Source organism: Dama dama, chromosome 33 (assembly GCF_033118175.1).
Source record: "Dama dama isolate Ldn47 chromosome 33, ASM3311817v1, whole genome shotgun sequence".
In the NCBI taxonomy this organism is placed as follows: Eukaryota; Metazoa; Chordata; class Mammalia; order Artiodactyla; family Cervidae; genus Dama; species Dama dama.
Window position 1 is genome coordinate 30089081 of NC_083713.1, and position 27840 is coordinate 30116920.

At 38.6% G+C, this 27840-nt stretch overlaps 1 protein-coding gene across 2 annotated transcripts in view; it reads left to right on the forward strand.

Moving 5' to 3' along the window:
* The window catches only part of ABCB11 (ATP binding cassette subfamily B member 11), an 80909-nt gene that overhangs the window by 12907 nt on the left and 40162 nt on the right, over positions 1-27840 (forward strand). For both annotated transcript variants that reach the window (XM_061135608.1, XM_061135609.1), the window contains exons 5-13: positions 2330-2417; positions 3673-3806; positions 6791-6962; positions 10605-10729; positions 12690-12864; positions 20624-20737; positions 23244-23354; positions 25614-25739; positions 27462-27665. In XM_061135608.1, the coding sequence (XP_060991591.1) occupies positions 2330-2417; positions 3673-3806; positions 6791-6962; positions 10605-10729; positions 12690-12864; positions 20624-20737; positions 23244-23354; positions 25614-25739; positions 27462-27665 (1249 nt within the window). The remainder of the gene's footprint in view (positions 1-2329; positions 2418-3672; positions 3807-6790; positions 6963-10604; positions 10730-12689; positions 12865-20623; positions 20738-23243; positions 23355-25613; positions 25740-27461; positions 27666-27840) is intronic.

Genomic DNA, 27840 nt, shown 5'->3' on the forward strand with positions numbered 1-27840 from the left:
TTTCATTAGGTCCCATTTGTTTAGTTTTGCTTTTATTTCCATTATTCTGGGAGGTGGGTCATAGAGGATCTTGCTTTGATTTATGTCGGAGAGTGTTTTGCCTATGTTCTCCTCTAGGAGTTTTATAGTTTCTGGTCTTACATTTAGATCTTTAATCCATTTTGAGTTTATTTTTGTGTATGATGTTAGAAAGTGTTCTAGTTTCATTCTTTTACAAGTGGTTGACCAGTTTTCCCAGCACCACTTGTTAAAGAGGTGGTCTTTTTTCCATTGTATATCCTTGCCTCCTTTGTCAAAGATAAGGTGTCCCTAGGTTTGTGGATTTATCTCTGGGCTTTCTATTCTGATCCATTGGTCTATATTTCTGTCTTTGTGCCAGTACCATACTGTCTTGATGACTGTGGCTTTGTAGTAGAGTCTGAAGTCAGGCAGGTTGATTCCTCCAGTTCCATTCTTCTTTCTCAAGATTACTTTGGCTATCTGAGGTTTTTGTATTTCCATACAAATTGTGAAATTCTTTGGTCTAGTTCTGTGAAAAATACCGTTGGTAGCTTGATAGGGATTGCATTGAATCTATAGATTGCTTTGTCTCCCGGCAATCTTGATTCCAGCTTGTTCTTCTTCCAGCCCAGCATTTCTCATGATGTACTCATATGCATATATGTTAAATAAGCATATTTCTTTGCTTATTTAAGCAAATAAGTTAAATGTTTGCTTTTATAAGTTAACTTGTATAAGTTAAAAGCATATATGTTAAATAAGCATATAAGTTAAATAAGCAGGGTGACAATACACATAATACTCATAATACTACATTATGCACTGTATCTTTGTAGGTATTTAGTTTTTGAAAAGGCCTCTGATTGTGGATACTTGTATATAAGTTTATGATTTTCTAGATCTTGTTTACTCTGGGGGTCCCCTTAAATCATCATGAAAAATTAGGAATGTGGTAAACACAGACATATTAGCTGGTTTGGAGACTGTCAGAAGGTAGACTAAGGCAGTTGTTTCCTTCCTTTTTAGTATTTTTCAAGTGAAAGAAAAATCTAGAAACAATTGAGTACCTACTATGTGTAAGGTATTGTATCAGGCCTCAGCAGTGAAAGCAAGCAGTCTTTTCTCTCAAGTCACTTGCAGTTTACTAGCAAGAGAAACATGAATATACTCGAAATAAATATATTCAATAAAAATATTGAATAATAGTGCAAAATGGCAATAAAATCTGCCATGGAATAATAGTTTGTTGTGAATTAAATAAGCTATAATTAAATACTTTGTCTGAATTCAGTAGAGGGAGAGAACAATTCAAACTTGGGTCAAAAGGGAAGGCTGATAGATAGCAGAAAGCTGGTAGAATAAGAACATCTAGGCTAAAGATGCTACTTTCTGATTCTCTAAAGAAATGCATATCTAGTTTGTCTCCATGGCTCAGATGTATCATCAACCAATGTGTTAATTTTCCAGTGACAAAACTTATTTCCCAAAAACAATTTCAGAATCATTTTTTTCTCCTCTTGCTGCCCCTGCCAATTCCAAACCCTGTGTCACAATGTGATAGCTGTGATGGAAAATGCTGTATAGCTTTATTGCCTCCTCACAAATTCTTTGACTTCAACCTTAGAGATTGTCCTAGAGAGCAAAGCTTTCTGGGCTGTGGTCAGCAGAAAGACTTGGAGAAGAAATTGTTTTTCTCTCCCTATGGGAAGATGTGGCTCAGCAGTAAAGAATCTGCCTGCCAACACAGGAGACGTGGGCCCACCAGGCTCTTTTGACCATGAAATTTTCCAGGCAGGAATACTGGAAGGGGTTGCCATTTCCTTCTCCAAGGGATCTTCCTAACCAAGGGATTGAACCCACGTCTCCTGCATGCTGATTTACAGCACACATCTCTCTACCAGTGCCTTTGCAGACACTGGTCTGGCTTTTTGAAATCCTTCTCCAGCTGTGACTGTGCTTTCACTAGTAATGACCACGAGTGAAAGGGGCCTCAGTGGACAGAGCTCTAGGCTGCCATCTAGGGTCCCTTGTCTTCCCACAGCTGCCTATTAGTTACTACGCAACCCTCACATCTCTACCTGTAAACACGAAGGAGGTAGGCATGTTTGCTATGATGGGTACCGTGAGGTCTGTTTGGGGATTTGAATTGATTGTAATTCTACACAGATAAAATGCTTTATCCATTTTATTTGCAATATGTATGTAACATACAATGCGTATATTTTAAATATATAATATGTGTATTTTAAAATTCTCTGTATGCACAAAGCCAGTCTTTGGTAGCTAGATCCTACCTGTAAATCTTACCATTTTTTCCCCTCTTTTGAAGGTTTCTGGACATTGAAGCTGAAATGGTCAACTTTGCCAGTTACTATGCTGGCGTCGCTGTTGGAGTGCTTGTCACAGGATATTTTCAAGTTAGTGACACCTGCCTTTTATTTATAGATCAACATCTGGGTTCAAAGACATGACAGTGAAATGCAAAATGTGTTCTTTAAAGTTATTCAGAAGCCCCAAGGGCTACAGTTTTATTTCAGGGGGATGAAGAGGATGGGAAAGAATTTTTCCTCTCAGCTGGGGAGGAGGATATGGGCACTTGCGTAGAGAGGTAGAGAATAGACATTCAGCTTCAGTGTCTTGTCCTCCCCTGCCCTCCCTGCTTCACTCTCTCTTCTAAACTCAGAAATAGTGGAGGATGTTTTCATACAGGGAGGCTGAGTCCCTGTGGAAAGCAGATGTGGGGAATTGGAGGAAAGCAAGCTTGACTTTCTTTTTTCTCTTGAATTCCAACCCAAATTCTGTAAACCAAACCCATATTCTAGATTTCAGTTATGGGAGGGCTTGGTGTTATTAACTCTTACTAAGGAAGAAAAACATTTTATCTTTTGCCTTTTCATGTAGAGAAAATAATAAATTCCCCCTACTCTCCATTCACTTATGAATTCCAGGAAGTTAGTTTTAGTTATAAAGAGAAATGAGTTAATCCTCACCCCCCCACCCCTCCCCACTATCCTGGCACTAAAGCTTTAATGACAGGCTTCTTTTGCTTGGGAGGGAAACTGTAGGCAAGATTCCCTGCTTATGTCATAATTTTTGTCTTACATTTTTCTGAAAATCATTGTCCAAGAGCTTGAAAACTGCAGCATTCATATTAAGTCATTTCAGTCATGTCTGACTCTTTGTGACCCTTTGAACCATAGCCCACCAGGCTCCTCTGTCCATGGGATTCTCCAGGCAAGAGTACTCGAGTGGATTGCCATGCCCTCCCCCAGGGTTGAAAACTTGGCATGCATGCTTATTGGCAAGCCTCTCAGGAGAAAACTTTACTTGGAAGTGGCATGCAAAATTAGTGATTTAAGAGCAATAATTTACTTTTGGTGTGATAAGCCTTCTTTTACACATGAGGAGAGTGATAGTTAATAAGGTTAACTCTGGAAGTGGTCAAGCTGGATTCAAACTCAAGTCTCTGGCTTCCCTGTTCACAGGGTTCCACTTGTCTCCACTCTCAGCTGCAGATGTCAGAGCTTACACCTTAGTTCTGAACAAGAGGCATGTTGTGAATTACTTTCCCTTTTTTTACAGCTGTTCTAGTGAAAGTATTTTCTAATGAAAAGAGAAGGAATTAATGCCTGTTCTTATCAAAATGCTAAACATTCCTTGCTCCATTTCCAGATATGCTTTTGGGTAATTGCTGCAGCTCGTCAGATACAGAAAATGAGAAAGTTTTACTTTAGGAGCATAATGAGGATGGAAATTGGATGGTTTGACTGCAATTCAGTGGGAGAGCTAAATACAAGATTTTCTGAGTAAGTGGCTGGTAGGATTTTTTTCTTTTTGGCCTGCACCACGGGACATGTGAGATCTAGTTCCCTGACCAGGGATTGAACCTGTGCACCATGCAGTGGAAGCATAGAATCTTAACCACTGGACTGCCAGGTAAATCCCTGGTAGGATGTTTTAATGGATGTGTGATTTTCCTCTAATGAAACTTTTGTTTCTAAATTAATGACAATTGGAGAAACATTTTCAGTTCTTTTTGCTGCATTTTGTCTAAGTTGGGCTTTTATAGGTAGCATGACTTTTTCATAGATAATGGTTTATCAAATATAACTATTAAAAATTGAAAGCTGGGATATGACAGTTTGGTTTGTAGGTCCTGGATTAAAATATTAGAAATGAAGTATTATGGAAGACAGTTTAAAAGAAGTAGGGTCATCTGGCCTTGAAAGGAGAAACAGGGATGTCACAATCTATGTCCCCATAAGTAAAACAATGCAATCAGAATGAATGATTAATATATTGTTTTGTCTGTTGATGTAATTTCTGCACATAAAAACAAAAGCAAAAAATTCAAAATAGTTTGAGAAAGATTTAAACTGAAAACTGGAAAAAAAAAAAAAACAACAACAACAAAACCTGAAAACCGAATTTAAATCCAGTTTATTTCTAAATACTTTGTTGTAGTTTAGTCACTAAGTCATGTCCTATTCTGTGTGACCCCCTTGGACTGCAGCCCGCCAGGCTCCTCTGTCCATGGGATTTCCCAGGTAAAGTACTGGAGTGGGTTACCAAGCCCTTCTCCAGGGGATCTTCCTGATCCGGGGATTGAACCTGCATCTCCTGTATTGGCAGGCGAATTTTTTTTACCACTAAGCCACCCACAAAGCTCATACCTCAATATTAGTTTGGGTCATTAATAGTACCCCTCAACCCCGTGTAATTTTTGAATGATCCAAGCCCTGAGTAATGAGAACTGTTGAATCTTATTGAAATTTGAGGTCCCGTGAAAGACAGTAGTGTAGTGACAATAAAAGCAGGTTGAATATCGGGATCCCTAGTCTCCAGCACTGATTCTGCCTTTACTTATTTTGACTTTGAATAGATACTTATCCTTGTTAAAATACAATTGTCTAATCTCCATGTAATATCTTAGATCCTTTTGCTATTAAGTCCTGACCCTTGTTTGCTCCATCTGGACAAGAGATTATGGAAAGTTTGCAGGAATATGAATTTAATGTAATTATTGTCAACCAATACTCTGGAGCACTTACCATGTGCAAGGCATTAAGGTATACCACAGAACTTCTGATCTCAAGGAACTTACATAGCAAATAATAAGAGCTAATATATATTGATCACTTACAATATGCTAGGCACTGTTTTACATACTTAACATATATTAACTAATCCTCATTGCTACCTATTGAGGTAGGTTCTGTTATTATCCACATTTTATAGATGAGGAAACTGAGACACAGAAAGATTAAGTAACTTGCCCTAGAAGAGCTTGTGTTTAAATTCAGAGTCTGGCTCCAGAGTCAGGACTGTTAACCACTCTCCTATACTACCTATAAGCAGGAAGCAATAATAACATACACATACAGGAAAACATGTCTACAGATTAATTGGAGGCTTCCCTGACGGCTCACCAGGTAAAGAATCTGCCTGCAATGCAGGAGACGCAGGAGACGCAGGAGACACAGGTTAAATCCCTGGGTCAGGAAGATCCCCTGCAGGAGTAAATGGCAACCCTCTCTAGTATTTCTTGCCTGAAAAATCCCATGGACAGAGGAACCTGGCGGGCTATAGTTCAGTGGGTTGCAAAGAGTCAGTTATGACTAAACCACTAAGCATACACACAGAGATTAATCACATTGCTATGGAAACACCGGGAAGAAGATAATACTTCTTCCTGGAGGATTATGTAAATTTTTATGAAATAGGTGGTATGTGAGTAGAACTTTGAGACTGAAAAGATTTAGCATATATAAAGGAAAGAAGGGTTCTTTATGTCAGACCAGGATGTTAGCTTTCAGTTCAGTTCAATTCAGTCATTCAGTCATGTCCAACTCTTTGCAGCCCCATGGACTGCAGCATGCCAGGCTTCCCTGTCCATCACCAACTCCCAGAGCTTGCTCAAACTCATGTCCATCAAGTTGGTGATGCCATCCAACCACCTCATCCTCTGTTGTCCCCTTCTCCTCCTGCCTTCAATCTTTCCCAGCATCAGGGTCTTTTCCAATGAGTCAGTTCTTTGCATCAGGTGGCCAAAATATTGGAGTTTCAGCTTCAACATCAGTCTTTCCAATGAATATTCAGGACTGATTTCCTTTAGGATGGACTGGTTGGATCTCCTTGCAATCCAAGGGACTCTCAAGAGTCTTCTCCAACACCACAGTTCAAAAGCATCAATTCTTTGTCGCTCAGCTTTCTTTATAGTCCAAATCTCACATCCATACATGACCACTGGAAAAACCATAGCCTTGACTAAACGGACATTTGTTGAAAAAGTGATGTCTCTGCTTTTTAATACGCTGTCTAGGTTGGTCATAACTTTTTTTTCCAAGAAGCAAGTGTCTTTTAATTTCATGGCTGCAGTCACCATCTGCAGTGATTTTGGAGCTCAAGAAAATAAAGTCTCTCACTGTTTCCATTGTTTCCCCATCTATTTGCCATGAAGTGATAGGACCGGGTGCCATGATCTTAGTTTTTTGAATGTTGAGAAAGAAAAAGAAACAAATAAGATGGTTTCCAAAAGCCTTTGCCTATGTTGAGTGAACATCAGTTGGGAAAATTGGATTAAAGGCAAACTCTCTTGGCTATGAGGGGAGAGGCTTAATGACCTTCCACACTACAGCACATTTTCCAAGACATGAGAAGCTACTAAATTTCCCAAGGGCAATGGGATACAGAAATGGGAACATTTAGGAAAAAAAGGTTAAACTTTCTGGGCAAGATATTTGAATTGATCAAATTCAGTTTTAGTGATCAAAGCCTCTTTTGTTTCTAGTGATATTAACAAGATCAATGATGCCATTGCTGACCAAATGGGTATTTTCATTCAGCGCATGACCACAAGCATCTTTGGGTTCCTGATGGGATTTTACCAGGGTTGGAAACTGACCTTGGTTATTATCTCTGTCAGCCCTCTCATTGGGATTGGAGCAGCCATCATTGGTCTGGTAAGAATGTCTTCTCGCTTCTTTCCATGGGAAAACCTTTGCACTGAGAAACAGCCAAAAATGTGAAACTTGTTTCCCTTCTCCTGAGTGTGTTTAGTTAACATCATTACCACTATATTCATTTATTTTGTTTGATTATTACTCAGTATCAAATAACATTTCATTATTAAAGGTGACTGTTTTAATAACATACATATTATTATATTAGTAATATTAAAAATGTGCTTAGACATTCAGTCATGTCCGACTCTTTGTGACCCCATGAACTGAAGTCTGCCAGGCTTCTCTGTCCATGTGGATTCTCCAGGCAAGAACACTGGAGTAGGTTGCCATGGTCTCCTCCAATAATAACTGTATTAACTGGACATTTACTATTTTGCCAGGCATTATTAGGAGCTTCATGGACATGATCTATAATTTTACAACAATCTTATAAAGTATTAATGCCATTTTAAATATAAGAAACGGAGGCTCAGAGAGGTAAAGGGACTTTTACAGAACTGCACAGCCAGCAAGAGACAGAACAGGATTCGAATTCAAGGAAGCCTGATTCCAAATCCCCACCCACTGTCTAGTGTACATATGGCTTCCATGGTTTCCCAAGTTTAGATGCTTCCCTCAGAAAGACCCAGCAAATATACCTGCATCAGTAACAAGCACATACAAGAGATTTCTGCAATCACATTGTGTTCTCCATCCCATGTGATCAGTTTCAGAGAGGTATCTGACCCATTCAGAGAAGTATCCCAGTCAGTTTCCATTCCCCAGGTATGCAAGTCAGGAAAAAGTGTAGGAGTAGGAACTTGGGGTCACCCCCAAAAACACTCCCAAAGGTTGAGAAATTATTTCATTTTACTTTCAGAGCAGTCATATGAGATAACACATCATGGGATCTGGCACACTAATAATTTGCTGTAAATGAGAATAGAGTTTGAAAAACTGCACATATATTCACATCACTGAGCAACAGGTACCAACCTCCATGACTATATTTTCTAGCAAAATATTCTCTACCCTCCACTGGCTATATTACTCAAACACATCCCAGGTAATACAGAGTGACAATAATAAAGAGCTCACTCTACTTAACTAGGTCACCACCTGGCTCCATCACTTGGCTCAAGAAAAATATGTTTAATCTGTGAAATGTCAGTTTCCTCCTTGTTAAAATAAAGTTAATACCCCACAAAGTCATTGTGATGACTCAAGGCATTATCCATGTTATGCACCTTAGCACAGCAGCAGGCACAGAATTAATTGCTAAACAGATATTAGCTTTTATATTTTTCTCAATCTACTGAATCATGCAAGCTTTACAACAGTTTTTCCTATCAAATGCTTTCCAGTGGCACTCCATGAAAGCCTCAACTTTTCCAGAGGGTTGTTGGGAACTCTGCAAACATTTGATTCAGCATTTTTCCCCTCTAAATGTATTTAATCTCTTACTTCAAACCCACCATAGATTAATAATCACCCTCAAACGGCTCATGTGTCACATTTTACCATGTTGGAGACCAATAACATAGCCTGGCTTACTTGGTCTCAAATAGGCTCAAAGCACAGTTTCTCTTGTCATCTCAGTGACCATATTTCAACTTCTTGTAAATGTGTCACCAATTTGGAATGTTGTAGTTCTGCACTGGTTTCTTCTTGAATTCAGGTCTGTGCATGTTTGTGTAAAATGATGTGAGCAATTTTACAAAGCTCAATTCAAAAGCAGAACAGAAAAAGGTAGAGGGGGCAATATATGACATATTAGAAATGATTGTGGGTCTTGTATGCCTTTTCTGACTTTTATATTTACTGTAGAAAACATGATATAGCCAATATGCATCTTTTAAGCTCCTATATCAGTTTAGCTGGGGTATTAAGAGATTCTTTAATGTGATTTCCTGGTGGCTCAGATGGTAAAGAATCTGCCTGCAATGCAGGAGACCAGGGTTTGATCCCTGAGTTGGGCAGACCTCCTGTAGAAGGGAATGGCCACCCACTCTAGTATTCTTGCCTGGAAAATTCCATTGACAGAGGAGCCTGGCAGGCTACAGTCCATGGGGTCGCAAAGAGTTGGACACAGCTGAGTGACTAACATTTTCACTTTTCATTTTACAATAAAAACTGATAACATTTGCAGCTACTTAATTTTCTCATTACTATGCTACCTATAGGCTTCTCTGGTGGCTCAGTGTTAAAGAATCTGCCTACCAATGCAGGAGACACAGGTTCAATACCTGTGTTGGGAAAATCCCTTGGAGAAGGAAATGGCAACCCAATCCATTTTTCTTGCCTGGAAAATCCCATGGCAGGCTACAGTCCATGGGGTCTCAAAAGAGTTAAACATAACTTAGCAACTAAACAACAACATGCTACCTCTATATATTTCAGAAGTACATTAGAAGAGGATTGTGGTAAAAACTGCAATGGCATCCATACTAACCAAATTCAAATTTTAATGTTGACAAAAATATTCTCACTTTCCTTTATTGTTGCCTTTTCAATCTTGTGAAATAAATATACTGGAATAAAATACTACTTGTATGCTAAAATTCTAAGATTTTGTTTGATAAGAGTTTTGTTGCTAAAAGTTTGGAAAAACTTGGAATATAAACTCCCTTAGTCTGGGTACTATATATATTTTTTAGATTTCTGAGTCAGTTACTCTTTCACAACATTTGCTTTCTCCCCTTCTTGTTTCTTAACCTGTGTCAGGGAATTCTTCGGTGGTTGATTCTAACTAGGACTCAATTCAAGTCCAATTTTAGAAGAAGTAACTTCTTTAATATTAAGTGCAAAGTCTTTTTCTTTCCTTTTGTGAAAAGCAAACCTAGTTAGATGAACCCCTATGGTAGAGTCAAAGTGGTGTAATATTTATCTGAAGTTTTCTCCTTTGGAATTACCTCTGCATATCATATCATGTGTTTGGCTGCTCAGAACCTCTTTCTTATTCTATATTCTAACCAATATGATGCCTGTATGGGCCGTGGTTTTTGTATCTGGTATTTGTAAACTGTAACATGGCCTTTGGCCAATAGTAATGAAATGTGACAATTTGACTTGAAAACATCATTAATATGATGACTGAAATGCTGTGGTCCCACAAAATGCTCTATTTGGGACTTAATCTGTGAGAGGTTTTTTGAAGCTGACTTTTAATGGAATTATTTTGATATGTCAACAAACATCCGTGAATGAGGCTTGGTGGTGGTACTGGTTTAGTTGCTAAGCCTTATCTGACTCTTTCGTGACGCGGTGGACTATAGTCTGCCAGGCTCCTCTATTCCTGGGATTTACTAGGCCAGAATATGGGGGTGGGTTGCCATTTCCTTCTCCAGAGGATCTTACCAATACAGGGATCGAACCCAAGTCTCCTGCACTGCAGGTGGTCTCTGGCATTGTTGGTGGTCTCATGCATTGCAGGTGGTCTGCATTGCAGGCAGATTCTTTACCGACTGAGCCACCAGGAAAGCCCAGATGAGGCTTAACATGGCTCAAACTTGGACCAAATTCCTTCTTTGTTAAACACTGTTCCAGTAGGAATCTAGTTTTGTCTTAAGCCATACCACATGCTAAATGAACCACTGAGGGACAAGATGACTTACCTAATTATCTGGTCTTCACATTTTATTTTCTTCTTTTGGATTTCAGAGTGTGTCCAGATTTACCGACTATGAATTAAGGGCCTATGCCAAAGCCGGCTCAGTTGCTGATGAAGTCATATCATCTATCCGAACAGTGGCTGCTTTTGGTGGTGAGAAAAAAGAGGTTGAAAGGTTAGTTAATTGAGGGACTTCCCTGGTGAATCAGTGGTTAAAACTCCGAACTTCCAATGCTGGGGCTGTGCCTTCTATCTATCCCTGGTCAGGGAACTAAGATCCCACATGACTCGCAGCAAAGCCGAAAAATAAAATAAAAAGGGCATAAGAAATAAAAAGGAAGGAAGAAAGAAAAGCTAGTTAATTGAAATGTCTGACATTTCCTTGGAGTTTGTTGATCTGCACACTACCCTGAATCTTCCCCCATTTTGTATAAAGTGGCAGATTCACCTTGCTATGGTACCCAGAGGGAGGTTTTGTTCAAGAAATAGCTAAGCAAAGTAATAAGATTGGTGAAAACACTTACAAAAGACTCCCAAACCTTTAGCTCTGTGTTTTTGAAGATGATGTAGTTGGTGGTTTTTACAAAGTCATTTTAGTTTGGATACTTACTTCAAACTCTGATGATGTGTGTGTATACACCCCACACACACTTCATGCCAGTCTAAACCACTGTCTTCTGCCATGAAGGAAAAGCCTAAAAGATTTAAAATGCAATTCTGCACATTTTTATTGAATAGCTTTTTATTCAGTGTGTTTTACTTAGCTACTGTATGCTCATTTGAAGTCCAAGATTTCCATTCAATCAAAAATTTTGACATTGATATATTATAGACCATCATTCTAGGAGATAATAACTGTTAATGAATATCAAAACCTAAATGGCCAAAACAACACAATTGTTAAAACTTTGACTGTGTTTATTTTTCCATTTATTTAGTATTTATTGAGTGTTTATCAGGTTCTAGGTACTGATTCTATAAAATAGCCACCAACTTAATTAAACTCTTATTTCATACGTTGTAGATCTAGCATGATCACATTCTCAGTTGCTACCAAATTCACCAAATGAAAAATAAAATAGGATTTACAATATCTAATTATCCTGTTTTCTTTTTTCTCTTTTGCTTCTTTTGGTTGTGGAAAAATAAGCTTACCTTATTTCTCATAAAAAATTTCAATAGCCCATTTCCTCCACCATGAGAGGTATTATCTTTCATACCATATAACTTAATAAAAGAATTTAAACTCAAATAGTGTTGCAGTGAAAAGTAAAGAAAAGGAATGAGTTCTTTTCTTTTTCTTTCCTGAGGACAAGAAGATAAAGAGAACAGTGAGGAGACCAGAACATTCCTAGTTTGTTTTTACTTTAACTGTTTCTAACTCTGTGTACCTATAACTAGGTTTGCTTTTCTGCTCCCTTACTCTGCAAGAGTTGCATATCACACCTATTATCCTTTGCTTACCTTTGCAACAACCTCTTCCCCTTGTAGCTCTTCTTTTTACATATCAGGAAGAAGGCCACAGAGCCACGGAACTGCCAAACTCAAATACTGGGTTATTGACGCTAGCATATGTTTCTGAACAAGATCCTAACCCCTTTGTTTCTCACCACTGGCTCCTGACTGCAAGCCCTCATCTTATATAAGCCCCTAGCCTCCTCGTGGAGGGGGTCACAGTTCTTGAGGCTTGAGCCTACTATGTTTCTCTCTCTGCCAGCTGAGAATTAAAGGCAGCTTTCTATGTCCTCCAAGCTCTGTCTCTGTATTTTCTTATTCAGCTCCAGTTGGCAGATAAAGTGACGATTTTGGCCAGCAACAACAGTACTGGATCTCTCATGTCTAAATCTTTTTGTTGAAAATTCTTTTCTCCTGGGGGCAAAACGCCCCATCATACTCATCCAAGAAGTCATCAACTGTGAGACTTTCTTATGCAACATCTATCATACATTGTCAATGTCAGCTTGAAACAAATTTTAAGAAACTACACAGATATGATTATTTTCTTTCCCTACAGCTGCTCTGTGTTTGGAGTGATTTTATTATCATTGATTAAAACCACTGCATTGTGGCCTGTTTTAAACATTTTACCTTAAGCTGCTGTTGCTAAAATAGACCCAAATGTTTTCTCTTCACAGGTATGAGAAAAATCTTGTGTTTGCCCAGCGCTGGGGAATTAGAAAAGGGATAGTGATGGGATTCTTTACTGGATTCATGTGGTGTCTGATCTTCTTGTGTTATGCGCTGGCCTTCTGGTACGGCTCCAAACTTGTCCTGGATGATGAAGAATATACACCAGGAGCTCTTGTTCAGGTACTTCCATCTTGATGACCTAGACAGAACATTTCCTGCCTGTATCTCGGAAAAGTCCACAGAGAAGGCATTTTGTTTATTCCATTAGTGTCTGAGAGAGGACAGCCTCAGTGATTTGATGGAGTCCATCTGCAGATACAAGCAATACTTGTGACTTTTATAGTAGAGGGATGTTGAGCACTTGAGTTGATAAGATTCGCAATTTAATGCTTTTCAATCAACAGAAGGTTTTATAGCTGTAAAACAATGATTTTTCTGAGTCCAAAAGATAATATGCCATGAAAATGGAAAGTCAGGGATCTCTCAGCTAAAAATTAACAGTTTATGTGGTTGAGCTTAATAATAACATGAGATATGTGCTGGACATAGTTGTGAAATAAAATGAGTTACTAAAATATGAAGCCAATAATACCCTCAACTGAACAGGTAATACAGGCGTATTTTATTTCTCACTTGCTCTGTAGCCAAGCTATAGCTAATGCCTTGGCTACTTTAATTTCCAATATCTTTTCAGTTGTTCTTTCAAGAATTAATTATTGAGCATCTACTATATTCCAGATTCATACAAAGTGCAGAGGATTCAATAATGAGCAAAAGAAGTGTGATCTTCGCCTTGATCGAATTTACAGTTTAGTGGGGGCAGGTTAGCAATAACTAAATAATCACATCACTGTGTAATTACAATGGTATCATATACTACAGAGGACTGTAAAGGGCAGGGTAACCAGGTGTGGCTGGGGTCAGGGAAAGCTCTTCCTCTTGCTTGCTATCCCCAAATCTTCCCTCCCTGCCACCTTTATAGCTCCTGTCCTGGTTCAAATTCTTAACTGGATGGCACTTCCCCAGTCAGGTGTTCCATGATCATCCAATCTTTTTGTTTTTTTTAAGTGCTAGCCTTTTCTTGGGGCTTCCATGATGGCTCTGTGGTAAAGAATCTGCCTGCTAATGCAGGAGACCTGGGTTTGATCCCTAAGTCACGAAGATCCCCTGGAGAAGGAACTGGCAACCCACTCCAGTATTCTTGTCTGGGAAATGCCAAGGACAGAGGAGCCTGGCAGGCTACAGTCCCTGGGACAGTATGGGATCTTTAGTTTACAAGGCTTTTATTTATTATTATTTTTTGGCTGTGCCCTGTTGCATGTGGAATCTTAGCTTCCTGACAAGGGACAGAACTTAAGTTCCTTGCAATGGGAGCTCGGAGTCTTAACCACTAGAACACCAGGGAAGTCCCATCATCCTATCTTTTATTCTTTTGCATGTCTTTATGAACTTTTCCTTTAGAGTCCTTGAATGCATCTAAACACTTACATTTACTTATATTTGTTCCAGTTTGTTCCCAACTTCACACAGTAAGCTCTATGAGGTCAGGAAGATAAAACAAGAAATATATGTTTCATTTGACCTATTAATTATTCAATAAAGTATATTAATTTAAAAGGCATGCAAGTGGTTTCATATAAGATTTAAAACAAATTGGTTCCAGATTCTTGTAGGACAGGCATAAATTAAGTAACACAAAATACCAAAATCTTGTATACCAGAAATTTGCTATCCAGAAGACTGCAATTTGAAACCTACTGCTTTTGTACAAATACATATCTAGGGAAAGCTGAATAGAAATTTTATTTGCAAATAGAAATGATTATTAGAGGTCAGGCCATAATCCTTCTAAGCCATTGACTTTATTTCATTAAGAACCTGATAATACACTAAGAATGACTTTTTTAAAATATATTTATTTATTATTTAGCTGCACTGGGTCTTAGTTGTGGCACATGAACTCTTAGTTGCAGCATGTGAGATCTAGTTCCCTAACCAGGGGTTGAACCCAGGCCGCCTGCATTGGGAGCTTGGAGTCTTAGCCACTGGACCACCATGGAAGTGCCATTAACGATGACTTTATAAATTTTAGTTTTTTCTTTTAAAGATAAACAGTTGGCCTCACTTGAATTTTGTTTAAAAAAATTAAATATGATGAATCACGTTAAAATGTTTTGTAAACCTTAAAGGGATAGCATAGATGGAAAGTGTTACTATTAATTTAAGCACTTACTTAATGACTTTAATACAGCTTTGCACATTTGAAAAGCCAGTGAAACTACTGCAGGTCTAAAATCTGACTGTAAAGTCTTTTTCTTTATTGACCTAATGACTCTTAAGAACTTCTAGCTTTACCGAACTAGAAATACCTGTAGTTGACTTCAGTCTCAGTAGCTTGTATCTGCTCATTCTGCAGAAAGGCATTCATTGAGTAAAGACATTCTTCTTATGCTTCCTTGACTGTGAGTAGAGGAGAGAAGTGTTCACAAATAACAGTTTCAGAGGGAATAATGAGAAAATGGTAAATTGAAAATACATAATTTTGGTTGGAACCATTGAATTAAAAAAAAAAATCCTTGGTGAATCTCTCTAGAAAAGATCCAATTTTATGGTTTTGTTAAAAGAGAAATTCAGGTGTATTAAAATTTTTAGGAGTTTATTTGAGCAAATATAATTCCAGTTGGGCACATCAAACCAGGAGTAGCTAGAGGGGTTCTATTAATAGAAGTTAGGGAAAAGACTTAAACAGAGAGGAGAAGAGGAGGAAGCAAAGCCAGGAAATTATTGGGCTGGCTGTAGCTTAAGTAATTGCCTTATTTTGTTCTTGTTTTAGTTGCTAAGCTGTGTCCTACTCTTTGCCACCCCATGGACTGCAGCACATCAGGTGATTAGATAGCATCACCGGTTCAATGGACATTAGTTTTACCTAACTCTGGGAGCTAGTTGCCTTATTTTGGAAAGCCTCTTTGGCTGTTCATGATTAGCTTTGTCCTTAGCTTTTGATTTCTTAGCCTTGAGGCATTCAGGCTTAGGTTTTGGTGGCTTACATAAGCTGCTAAGGCATTAATGCTACCTCAGTCTAATGGCAACCTTGTTTAACTCATTTAACAAGTTTGCACCTTGAAGTTTCCTGCCCAGTGGATTATAGGCTACTGTATACCTTCTATAAAGAATTCCTTCTCTCAACTGATATTTCTTGAGTACTTACTATGTGCAGACATGGTATGTAATATGTCTCTAACGTTTAATCATAAGTTACTAATCTTACCTCTTACTCCTTGTAAGCCACCATTTATATCTTAAGAAATTTTTCTTTGGGAAGATGAGAGACATTCTTTAACAGTATAAACATTGGTAAGCATTCCCTTTCTAGTTCTTCCTCTTTCTTTCTCTTGCATGTGCATGCACTTTATTGGCCATGCTCTGAGCTGCAAACTATTAAGGCTGAGTTTGCAGGAGCTGAGTGTTTTTAATCCACTAAACTAATTAACAATTAGGTTAATCTAACACATTTTGTGATGCACAAAATCATTATTGGCTGCATGGTAATTGGGCCTAAATGGTAAGTAGTTCACATAAATGGCTGTAATTAGTATCACTTGTACATGGACAAAAACCACACTCTGTGATCTATTACAAAAAAAGATAAAAGGGAACTGAACTGAATGGTGCTGAAGTCTGCTCTTTCATGCCCCTTTTAAGTTTCAGGACTCAGTAATGAAAAAGTAACAGCAGTAATAGAGAGGAGCATTATTTAGTGTATACAAGGTGTCAAGCACTGAGTGAAGTATTTAGTATAATTATCATGTGCAATATTCACAATTTCACTCTGTAACTGATGCCATTATGCCACCACTTGAAAATGAGTTGGAGCCACGAGGTGAGAATTATATGCCAAGTAGCAGAGGATGGGATTTGAGCCCAGATTTCTGCGATTCTGCGACCCGACCCATTAAGTACTGTTTTCCTGTTTCTGAATCTCTTCCAAAGGGTCACAGATTCCATTTTATTTTATTTATTTAATTGAAGTACAGTTGATTTACCATGTTGTGTTAGTTTCAGGTGTATAAGAAAGTGATTCAATTATACATATATACATATATTCTTTTTCAGATTCTTTTCCATTATAGGTTATCACAAGATATTGAATACATCGATAGTTCCCTGTGCTATGCAGTAGGTCCTTATTGTTTATCTTTCTATATATAATAGTTTGCATCTGCTAGTCCCAAACTCCCAATTCATCCCTCCCCGACTCCCCTCTCCTTTTGTAACCACAAGTTTGTTTTCTGTGCACAGATCCCCTCTACAGCATAGCGCACCCTCAGATACACTGTTCCTCAGAGGCTTCTTTTGCCCACCTTCTTCCCACACTACTGTTTACAAGGCTAAAGAGTGTGATATTTGGAATGAGAGATGATGGTCTACCAGGAGATGTGCTAGCTCCTGCAATGGTATTAGTGCCTGCAATGCAGGAGACCCAGATCGGATCCCTGGGTTGGGAGGATCCCCTGGAGAAGGGAGTGGCAACCCGCTCCAGTATTCTCATCTGGAGAATTCCATGGACAGAGGAGCCTGGTGGTGGACGGCAGAGGGGGTGGGTTGCAGAGTCAGACACAACTGAGCAACTAACACTTTCACTTTCTGTCTGTCTCACTCACTCTTCACTTAAGAACCCCAAGAGAGACTTTCATTTCAGGTTTTTTGCAAAAACCAGGCTGATCAAGGGTTTGACTTCAAACTTCAGTTTAGGCCACTAGTGAATTGGTCTAGAATCTAGACCAGGGGTCAGCAAACAACGATCCGCAAATCAAATCCAGACTGTGGCCTGTTTTTGTAAATAACATTTTATTGGAACATAGCCACAGTCACTTGTTTCCTACTGTCTATGAAAGCTTTTGTCCTACATAGTTGAGGAATTGAGTTGAATAACTGCTTCAGCCCATATGGCCTGAAAAGCCTAAAATGTTTACTAACAGGTCCTCTATGGAAAATGTTTACCAACTCTTGAACTAGGACATGTGGAAAATTAAACCAAGAACAAGTACTGTTCTGTCTGTTCATCTTATCACTTCCTATGTGGAATCTCACTTCTTTCATCACCATCATCACTATTATTTTCATAGCTGTCATTAGATTAATCATCTCTACACACATTATCATTTAATCCCTGTAAAAACTCCTTGACATATATGCAGTCATTTTCCCCGTGTTATCAATAATGAAAGCGGGGCTTGAGAGATTGAGTAATCTGCCCATGGGAGGAATACTTGCCATAATTAAGGAAAAGGACAGATGGATAGGTGGAGGACAGATGAAGAGAAAATGTTTGTCTCCATGCATAGCCTAGGGAATTCAGGGAGAAGTCAAGAAGAAGCTGGCCCACAGCATCATGATATTTAGAATAGAGAGGATATTAGAGAGGGAGGAGATAGCTGACAGGCTTTGAGAAGCCCCACGGCCTGGCCATAAGGGAAAAAGAGAATGGGGAGGAATTTGGGGGTATTTTGTTCTGATGTGATATAATCTATGGGAAGAATCCAGCTCACGGAACTACCACAGACTAGGATCACTTGATTACCTGAAAAAGACTACATTCAAGCAGGAGTCAACCTTTATTTTAGCTCAGCAAATAACTCCAGTCCTCAATAGATGGAGACCAAGGAAACAGCCTCCATGTGAGTCACGTGACAAACAATCATTCTTTGGTTGAAAGGGTAGAGAGAAAGAATCACGTGCCCATCCTAGAGGCCAGCTTGAGGAATTGCCTCTTCCTTTACAAATAGCACTGATGAAAACCGGTGCTGTTGGCTAGGAACAGCTGATTGTGATCAGATAGCCTTCCTCTAACTTAGTGAGAGGGCCAGGTTTATGAGTCAAAGGACGGCTTCCCCAGTTCTACACAGGAAGCTGACCACTCCACTTGTGTGCAAAGCAGCAGATGAGCCTGACAGCTGGACAAAATGTGAATGGAGAAAGTGAAAGTCACTCAGTCATGTCCGACTTTTTGCGACCCCTTGGACTATACAGTCCATGGAATTCTCCAGGCCAGAATACTGGAGTGGGTAGCCTTTCCCTTCTCCAGGGCATCTTCCCAACCCAGGGATCAGACCCAGGTCTCCTGCATTGCAGGTGGATTCTTTACCAGCTGAGCCACAAGGGAGGCCCAAGAATACTGGAGTGGGTATCTATCCCTTCTCCAGTGGATCTTCCCAACCCAGGAATTGAACCAGGGTCTCCTGCATTGCAGGCGGATTCTTAACCAACTGAACTATCAGGGAAGCCCTGTATTCAAATAGTGCTCTACCAGTTAATATACAGTGAGACATTACATAGTTAGGCTGTCTCTATACACCTCTGTTTTCTCTATTATTGTAAGGATTAAATGAAATAATACAAGTAAAGAACTTAGAAACATACCTTATTATTGTTGTTATTACTACTGGTGGTAGTAGTATAACTGTGCATGCGTGAGTGCTAAGTAGCTTCAGTTGTGTCCAACCATTTGTGACTCTATGGACTGCAGCCTGCCAGGATCCTCTGTCCACGGGATTCTCCAGGCAAGAATACTAGGGTGGGTTGTCAAGCCCTCCTCAATGGGATCTTCCCAACCCAGGGATCAAACCCTCTTCTCTTACATCTACGTGCATTGGCAGGTGGGTTGTTTTTTTTTTTTTTTTTTTTTTTTACCACTAGTGTCACCTGGGAAGCCAGGTATAGCAGGAGTTATCCTAAAAATTAGTTCACTAGTAGCAGGAATATGGGGCTTCCCTGGTGGCTCAGGCAGTAAAGTATCTGCCTGCAGTGCGGGAGACCTGGGTTCGATCCCTGGGTTGGGAAGATCCCCTGGAGAAGGAAATGGCAACCCACTCCAGTACTCTTGCCTGGAAAATTCCATGGACTGAGGAGCCTAGTAGGCTACAGTCCATGGGGTCGCAAAGAGTCAGACACGACTGAGTGACTTCACTTCACTTCACTTAGCAGGAATATAGCAGAAGCAGTAGGCACATATTGCATGTAACAAACTCTAGGACAGTCAAGCTAATAATAGTGTCTTTATTGTTTCAGTAACCCTTTCACCAGAAAACCATTGTAAGGCTGTTTATATAATGAATCAAATTCTTGTGTCATGACTCTAACCCACTCAGTGTCTATATGCTGCCTTACACCTCTTACTGACCTAAAAACATGTTATTCTTTGTAGAATAGTGATGTGCAATCAAATATAATGTAGTCTTTTAAATCATAACAGTAGAAAAATTGGAGATACTTTACAGAACAAAAGCTATCCCAAGTGTTTCCAAAGAGTTATTTAGCTTTCAAACTCCCACAGAAGGAACTTCCCTGGTGGTGCAGTGAACAGGAATCTGCCTGCCAATGTAGGGGACATTAGTTCAATCACTGGTCCAGAAAGATTCCACATGTTGAGGAGCAGCTAAGCCCATGAGCCACAACTACGAGCCCATGCTCTAGAGCCCAAGACCTGCAACTACTGAAGCCCTACTGAGCCCATGTGCTGCAACTACTGAAGCCCGCACAGCTAAAGCCTGTGCTCCACAACAAGAGAAACTACCGCAATGAGAAGCCCGCACATTAAATTGAAGAGCAGCCCCCATCCTCGACACATCTAGAGAAAGCCTGCATGAAGCAATGAAGACCCAGTGCAAAAAAAAAAAAAAACTAATTAATTAAAATAAATAAAATTTTTAAAAAGCTGTGTGTGAGCTGTCCTATAGAGAGGACCATGTGATAAGGACTGCATGTCTCTGACCAACAAAGACCTAAGGTGGTCTGCTCACAGACATTAAAAAAAATAAATAAATAAAACTCCCATAGAAGAATATTTCTGAGAAATTTTTGAGTTCACATGGATAGCCCAAATGACAATGAACACTATTTACAAACTGATGAAAACTATGTTTATCTCTTTTTATTTCAGATTTTCCTTAGTGTCATAGTAGGAGCTTTAAATCTTGGCAATGCCTCTTCCTGTTTGGAAGCCTTTGCAGCTGGGCGTGCTGCAGCCGCCAGCATCTTTGAGACAATAGACCGGGTATGTAAAAGCCAAAAGTAAAGGCCATTAGCAAGTTGAGGGTGGGGAGAGAAATGAACTCATGAGGAATTTATCCTCAGTGTTAAAAAATATGAGGAACTATCACAATGCCCTTAATTCAGCAATACTTAATAAGTACTGTCATGAGCCAGACCACAGTCTGAGATGGGAGTGCAAGAGTGAAATACAGCAAATAAGGCCCTTCCTCTCATATCATATGGGAAATAGGCATTAACAAAGTAGACATATCCAAAGATAGGATAATATTTGACAGTGAGAAGTGCAATGGTGCCTCAGATGGTAAAGAATCTGCCTGCAATTCGGGAGACCTGGTTCGATCCTGGGTTGGGAAGATCCCCTGGAGCAGGGCATGGCAACCCACTCCAGTATTCTTGCCTGGAGAATCCCCATGGACAGAGGAGCCTGGCGGGCTACAGTCCATGTGGTTGCAAAGAGTTGGATGCAACTGAGGAACTAAGAAGCAGCAGCAAGTACAGTAATGGAAATAAAACAGGTCACTGTGATAGCGGTTGGGGTAGCGGAAGGAGACTTTATATTGAGTGACAGTGACACCAGTTATGAACTGAGAACCAAAGCAGGTGAGTCAGCCATGCAAAAAAGTACTGGGGAGAGGAGTGATGCCTGGGAGGTAAGAGCAGGGAGCATGTTCATGGGAGAGACCTCCAGGTTGGGAAAGGGCTTGGTGAGTGCAAGGAACTAAAATAGTCAGTGTGACTGAACAGAGTAAGCAAGAGAGAAGCTGAAGAGATGGGAAGCAGCCAGATCATACTGGGTCTTTAAGACCCGGTTAATAAGATTAGATTAACTTCTAAATGTGACAGAAAGTCTACAGGCTTTGACCCTGGTAGCCTAGCTAAGATTTTCCTGATTAGCCTATTGGAGCACACTGGACGTCAAGATCAGTTCAGTTCAGTTCAGTTCAGTTCAGTTCAGTCACTCAGTCATGTCCGACTCTTTGTGACCCCATGAATCACAGCACGCCAGGCCTCCCTATCCATCACCAACTCCCGGAGTTTACTCAAGTTCATGCCCATCGAGTCAGTGATGCCATCCAGCCATCTCATCCTCTGTCGTCCCCTTCTCCTCCTGCCCCCAATCCCTCCCAGCATCAGGGTGTTTTCCAATGAGTCAACTCTTTGCATGAGGTGGCCAAAGTATTGGAGTTTCAGCTTCAGCATCAGTCCGTCCAGTGAACACCCAGGACTGATCTCCTTTAGGATAGATACAAAGGTCAAAAATCCAAGAGCATCTTCTCTGAGAAGATGCCCAGGACTGAGTCAGAAGCCCTGGATATCCAGACGTACATTGTGGGTCCCTACATTGTAAGTGCTGGTGAGATATAGAACCTACCTGAGGAAACTGTCCATCACTTTATCTGTTTTATATTCTGGGGTTTCATTTATTGGGCTATAGAAAGATAGTTAAAAACCATATAGAGATATCCAAATTCTACCTAATTCTTGGCATTGTTGTATGCTCAAATAAGATGTGTCTAAAAGTTCCTTGAAACTATTAAAAAAAATTAAGGCATTTAAAAATTATTATTTTTACTAGAGAATAAAGAAGGAAAAATAGATGACACTGTAGCCCCCAAAAGAGGTAGGATGATGAATTTCTCTCACTAGGGTAATAGAAGGAAGAAGTTGACCCTGAGTGTTCTGGTAGCAGGAGATAACCATCACTCTGATCTGATTATCCACCATGGTTAAGTTCTGAATTAGGCTCACTACTAACAGCCATGGAGGTGAAATTCAGCATGTTGATTAAAAGTTGGTGGCATTTGAAGACATCACTTGAGGACATTCAGTTAGTGTCAATCATCATCTACAATAGTCAAATGTAGGGTGCTTTTGGACTTTGACCACTTGAGACTCCTCTACTTCCTCAATGTACAGATGTGTATTATCTGTCAAGTTAGGTTATGGTGACAATCACATAAAAGAGAAAAACATTAAAACACCTGTAGATTGTCTTCTTGGGTATCTCAATATTATAACACTCCATAATAATATCAATATATTATATACTAATATATTAATTACCAATTAATACCATATATTATATTGTGATATTTTCACTATATAAAATATATCACAGTAATATAAAATAAATACTAATTAAATTAATGTGATAATGTTTTACACAAATTATGTGATCATTGACAGTTTTAATTATAATTAATTATACATTAATTATTTATGTAAGTTTGGTTATATATAAATCTACATATATGTATAATATATAATATATTTTAATACAATTATATAGCACTAGTAATTACACAGTAGTAATCTCAACACTAATTTCCCAATAAGTGTTAGTGAACATTATTACTATTATTAATACAATTTCATGTAGAAGCAGCTTATCTTTGGCAATGTTTAGCCTGATTGCTGTTCTGTGTTATGAATAAATTTAAACTGAGATGGACAGTAAATGCATGTTATACATGCTATTGCTCTATCCCTTTTACATTCCACTTCAGAAACCCCTCATTGACTGCATGTCAGAAGATGGTTACAAGCTGGATCGAATTAAGGGTGAAATTGAATTCCATAATGTGACCTTCCACTATCCTTCCAGACCAGAGGTGAAGGTACGTGCCAATCTTTTTCCAGTTTTCTTCTTTGATGATTCATTTCCAGAGCCACAGACTATTTGTTTTTCTGAAGCATACTCATTTTCCAGGAGCACAGAGGCATGTTTCTCTGGAAGTGTCCTCAGGTCTTGTTCCTTAGGCCACTAACCACATTCCTTGTGCTAATAACAATAATATACAAATCTCTTTGGTAGGAACAGTTTGGTAGCACATTCCGGTTAAGTCAGCTGAGTGACACTCTTGAAATGAGCGGCAGGTCCTGTCACTGTGAGCGCAAGCTAAACAAACTGCAAGGCAATCAGAACAATCCAGGACAGTTGTGCCAAGTATCTCTCAGAGGCTGCAGACGGTAGAACACTGCATGGGTGGGGTATGAAGTGAAAAAGGAAAGCTGCCGTCTGAAATTTTTTACTTCCTATCCATGTTTGCAAGGATCATTAGATCAATCCTTAGAGGAAAGGTAATTTTCTAATCTTATAATCACTGTCTTGTACTATTCAACTGTTCTGGGCACAAGGTGAAGAAAATTTACAAAAAAAAAAAAGAAAATTTATACTATTCCCACACCTACTGAGCAAGTGTCTTTAAAAGCAATTTACCCTACAGGAAACTTAGAATCTACTTCTCTAAAAGAACTGGCTTTGGAAGGAGAGGAGACTTACTCCCCATTTTTTAACAGAGTATCTTTAGCCACCCTTTCTTTTCATTTATTTACTTTTAATTGAAAAATAGTTGATGCACAATATTGTACTACTTTCAGGTGTACTGCATAGCAATTAGATATTTGCATACATTATGAAATGATCACTGTGGTAAGTCTAGTTATCATGTGCCCCTATCCAAAGTCATTACAATATTATTGACCATATTCCGTATGCTGTATATTATGTCCACGTGCCTTATTTATTTTATAACTTCAGGCTTCTACCTCTTTAACCCCTTTACATATTTTCCCCTCTGGAAATCACTCATTTGTTCTCTGTATCTCTGAGTCGGTTTTCATTTTGTTTTGCTTGTTCTCTTATTTTAATTTTTAGATTTTACTTATATGTGAGATCATACAGTATCTGTCCTTCTCTGTCTGATATTTCACTTAGCATAATGCTTTCTAGATTCATCCATGTTGTCACAAACAGCAATATTTAATTTTTTATGTCTGAGTAAATTCCTTTATGTATATGTGTGTATACATAAGTATATATATACATATATATATTCATCAATAGATAAATGAGTATCGAAGACATATATATATATATACCACATTTTATTTACTCACTTATCTATTGATCTATTTAGATTGCTTCCATATCTTGGTTATTGTAAATAATACTGCAATGAACACTGGTATGCATGTATCTTTTCAAATTAATGTTTCTGTTTTTTTCTGATAAATACACAGAAGTGAAATTTCTGGATCATTTGGCAGTTCCATTTTTAATATTTTGAGGAAACTTTGACTGTTTTCCATAGTTAGCTACCCTTCCTTAATATTTCTATTATCCCCACAGAGGTCATGGAAATGCAACTTAATTCTAATACTACATAGTTGTAACATAAGTAAATTTACATATATACACATACAAACAAATGTACATCATACATACATACTTATTTATATAATATAGGTACATGTATATTCTGATATTTCTTGATTATAACACACATACATATATAAACATTAAATGTAAAAGTGCCTTGTGAAATATAAATAACAAGGTAGTACTTACTCAGTAAACATTTTTAAATAAATGGCTAAAAATTTACTTTATAATATCTGTTCAGAGACAGCTGTTCAACAAATACCAGTTTGAACTGAAATACATTTATTTCATTTCTGTTTTATCTTCTATTCTCAATGCTAGTAGTTTGCTTTAACAAAGTCTCCTACTGCTAAGTGACTTTCTCCCCTAAGGTAATTGGGACAGTCTCCTTGAGGTATCCTGGCATGTCAGAAAAGTTTTAAATTAGATTTTGGAACATGGTTTTCGAGGTGGGCCTGGCTTATTTACTTCAACAGTGTTACCACACATCATTTTATTTGTTGGCTATGGCTATTAGTTTATGACTAAGTAATATGCTAAATGCTAAAACCACATCCTAGCACAGTTTACTAATTTTTCTGGTTATTAATAGAAATCAATGGATATTGCTATGAGGGTGTAAGTAAACACATACACAGTGTCCTAACAAAGTGTTCTAACTTGTAGCCTAACTGATGACAACCTGAACATTGTTCTTTTCTTTGCTCTGCAGATTTTAAATAAACTTAGCACAGTTATTAAATCAGGGGAAGTCACAGCTGTGGTAGGATCCAGTGGAGCTGGGAAAAGCACGGCGCTGCAGCTCATTCAGCGATTCTATGACCCCACTGAAGGCATGGTGTGTATCTTCCAGAAACTTCTTAATACCTGGGGATGTGTGCATGGATGCTCAGTCGTGTCCAACTCTTTGCAACCCCATGGACTAGCCCACCAGGTTCCTCTGTCCGTGGAATTTTCCAGGCAAGAATATTGGAGTGGGGTGCCATTTCCTCCTCCAGAGGATCTTTCTGACCCAGGGATGAAACCTGTGTCTCCTGCCTCTCCTGCATTGGCAGACAGCTTCTTTATCAGTGAGCCACCTGGGGATAGTAGGTTGAAAATGGTGATATATTGGTCAAATACAGACACCTAGCAAACACTGACAGCACTTTGACATCTGCATAGTTCACTTAATGATTTGTTTGGTTTGGTTTTTTGGCTGTAACCTGCCGCAGGTGGGATCTTCCCTGACCAGGGATCAAAGTCTGACTTACTGATTTTTTTTTACTAAACCAAATGGACTGATTCTCTCCATAGTAGTTGTGTTCAATGAATAATCAGTCCATCTGCTCAGTGATGTAACTGAATGTACAGATATATTCAAAATGGTATTGCTGCCTTTTCAGTGAGGGAAAATTTCCATTTCTTTCTTTGTATTATAACAAAATTGTTATTATTCCTTAAAGTTCTCCAAACACTAAGTATAAGAAAGCTTACATGGCCAGAATTAAGAGAGAACAGTTCTTGATTGTTACTCTGAGATGTTAGGTCTAAAAATAATTACATTATTTTTGCAAACTATTTAGTCTCTTTCTCCTTGTGTTTGTCTGACTGTAAATATAGACTGAAACTTAAAAAAAATTAATAATTGCTATTTATCACATATTGTATGTCAAGTACTTTATAGAGATCATTACTTATTTTCACAGAAACTTCCAAAGATAAATATTTCCATTTTACAAATGAGGAAGCAGAGAAATTGAGAGTTGCCCCAGATTTGAACCCTGATCTGTTGGATGTCAAAGGCTATGCTCTTTTCACTCTGCCTCATAATCATTCTTGTTAACATCTCCTTGATGCCTTGAGATAGAATCATTTCACTGTATATTAAATGACTTTTTCCATGCAATGAGCTCTATATAATGCAGGTACTGTCAGAGTGACATGGCAAATGTGATAAGGTTTTCTTTTTTCACAGACACTTTATTCTCTGATTGGGTATTCTTTGCTACATACCACTATAATTATACTCTGAATATATAGAAATCATGTTTTTTATATAAAATGTTTATATTTTTGCTAATAGTAATGTTTATTTATTTATCTCATTTATAGTTTCAATTGTATTTGAACACCTGAGTGTCATTTGATGAATCAGGCTAGAAAGTAAGATTTTATTCTAAAACATACACATATATGCAAGATAGAGACCATTGGTCATTTTCTTTTTATCTCTTGAAGTTCATTTTGGCTTCAAGTCAAAAGATAGAAATATTTAAAGTATGATGAATAACTGACTGTACTCTTTATTGAGAAATTAAAGCTTTTTCTATTCTTGGGCCAATTGAGCTAAACTAAGTGACCTTTATATTAGTTGTGTTTCTACAGTGAATTGTCCTACAGCTATACTTGATTTCAACTTATATCATCATCCTTATATTAGCAACCACATTATAAGAGGAATTGTTTTACACAATCTTGTGGGTCTCATTTTTTCTCCTCATAGATCAAGTATAGCACAGTAGTAGTATTCAGAATCTTGAAGGATTCCAAGAGAAGTGATGTGGTTTTTGTTCTCTAGGTGACCTTGGATGGCCATGACATTCGTTCTCTTAACATCCAGTGGCTCAGAGCTCAGATTGGGATAGTGGAGCAAGAGCCTGTTCTGTTTTCCACCACCATTGCAGAGAACATTCGCTATGGCAGAACAGATGCAACAATGGAAGATATAGTCCGAGCAGCCAAGGAAGCCAATGCCTACAACTTCATCATGGACCTGCCACAGGTACCCCTAGCCTCTCATTCCAGAGGGAAACCCAGAATTCATAGAGGGAAAAAAATTACTATGCATTGCTTTTCATTTGAATTCTAAATTATCAATGTCATGGTTTCATCTTGTGCCTGGAAATGTGTTTTGAGTTCCCCTCTTTGTCTGAAAATATGTGTGGTTAATACATTAA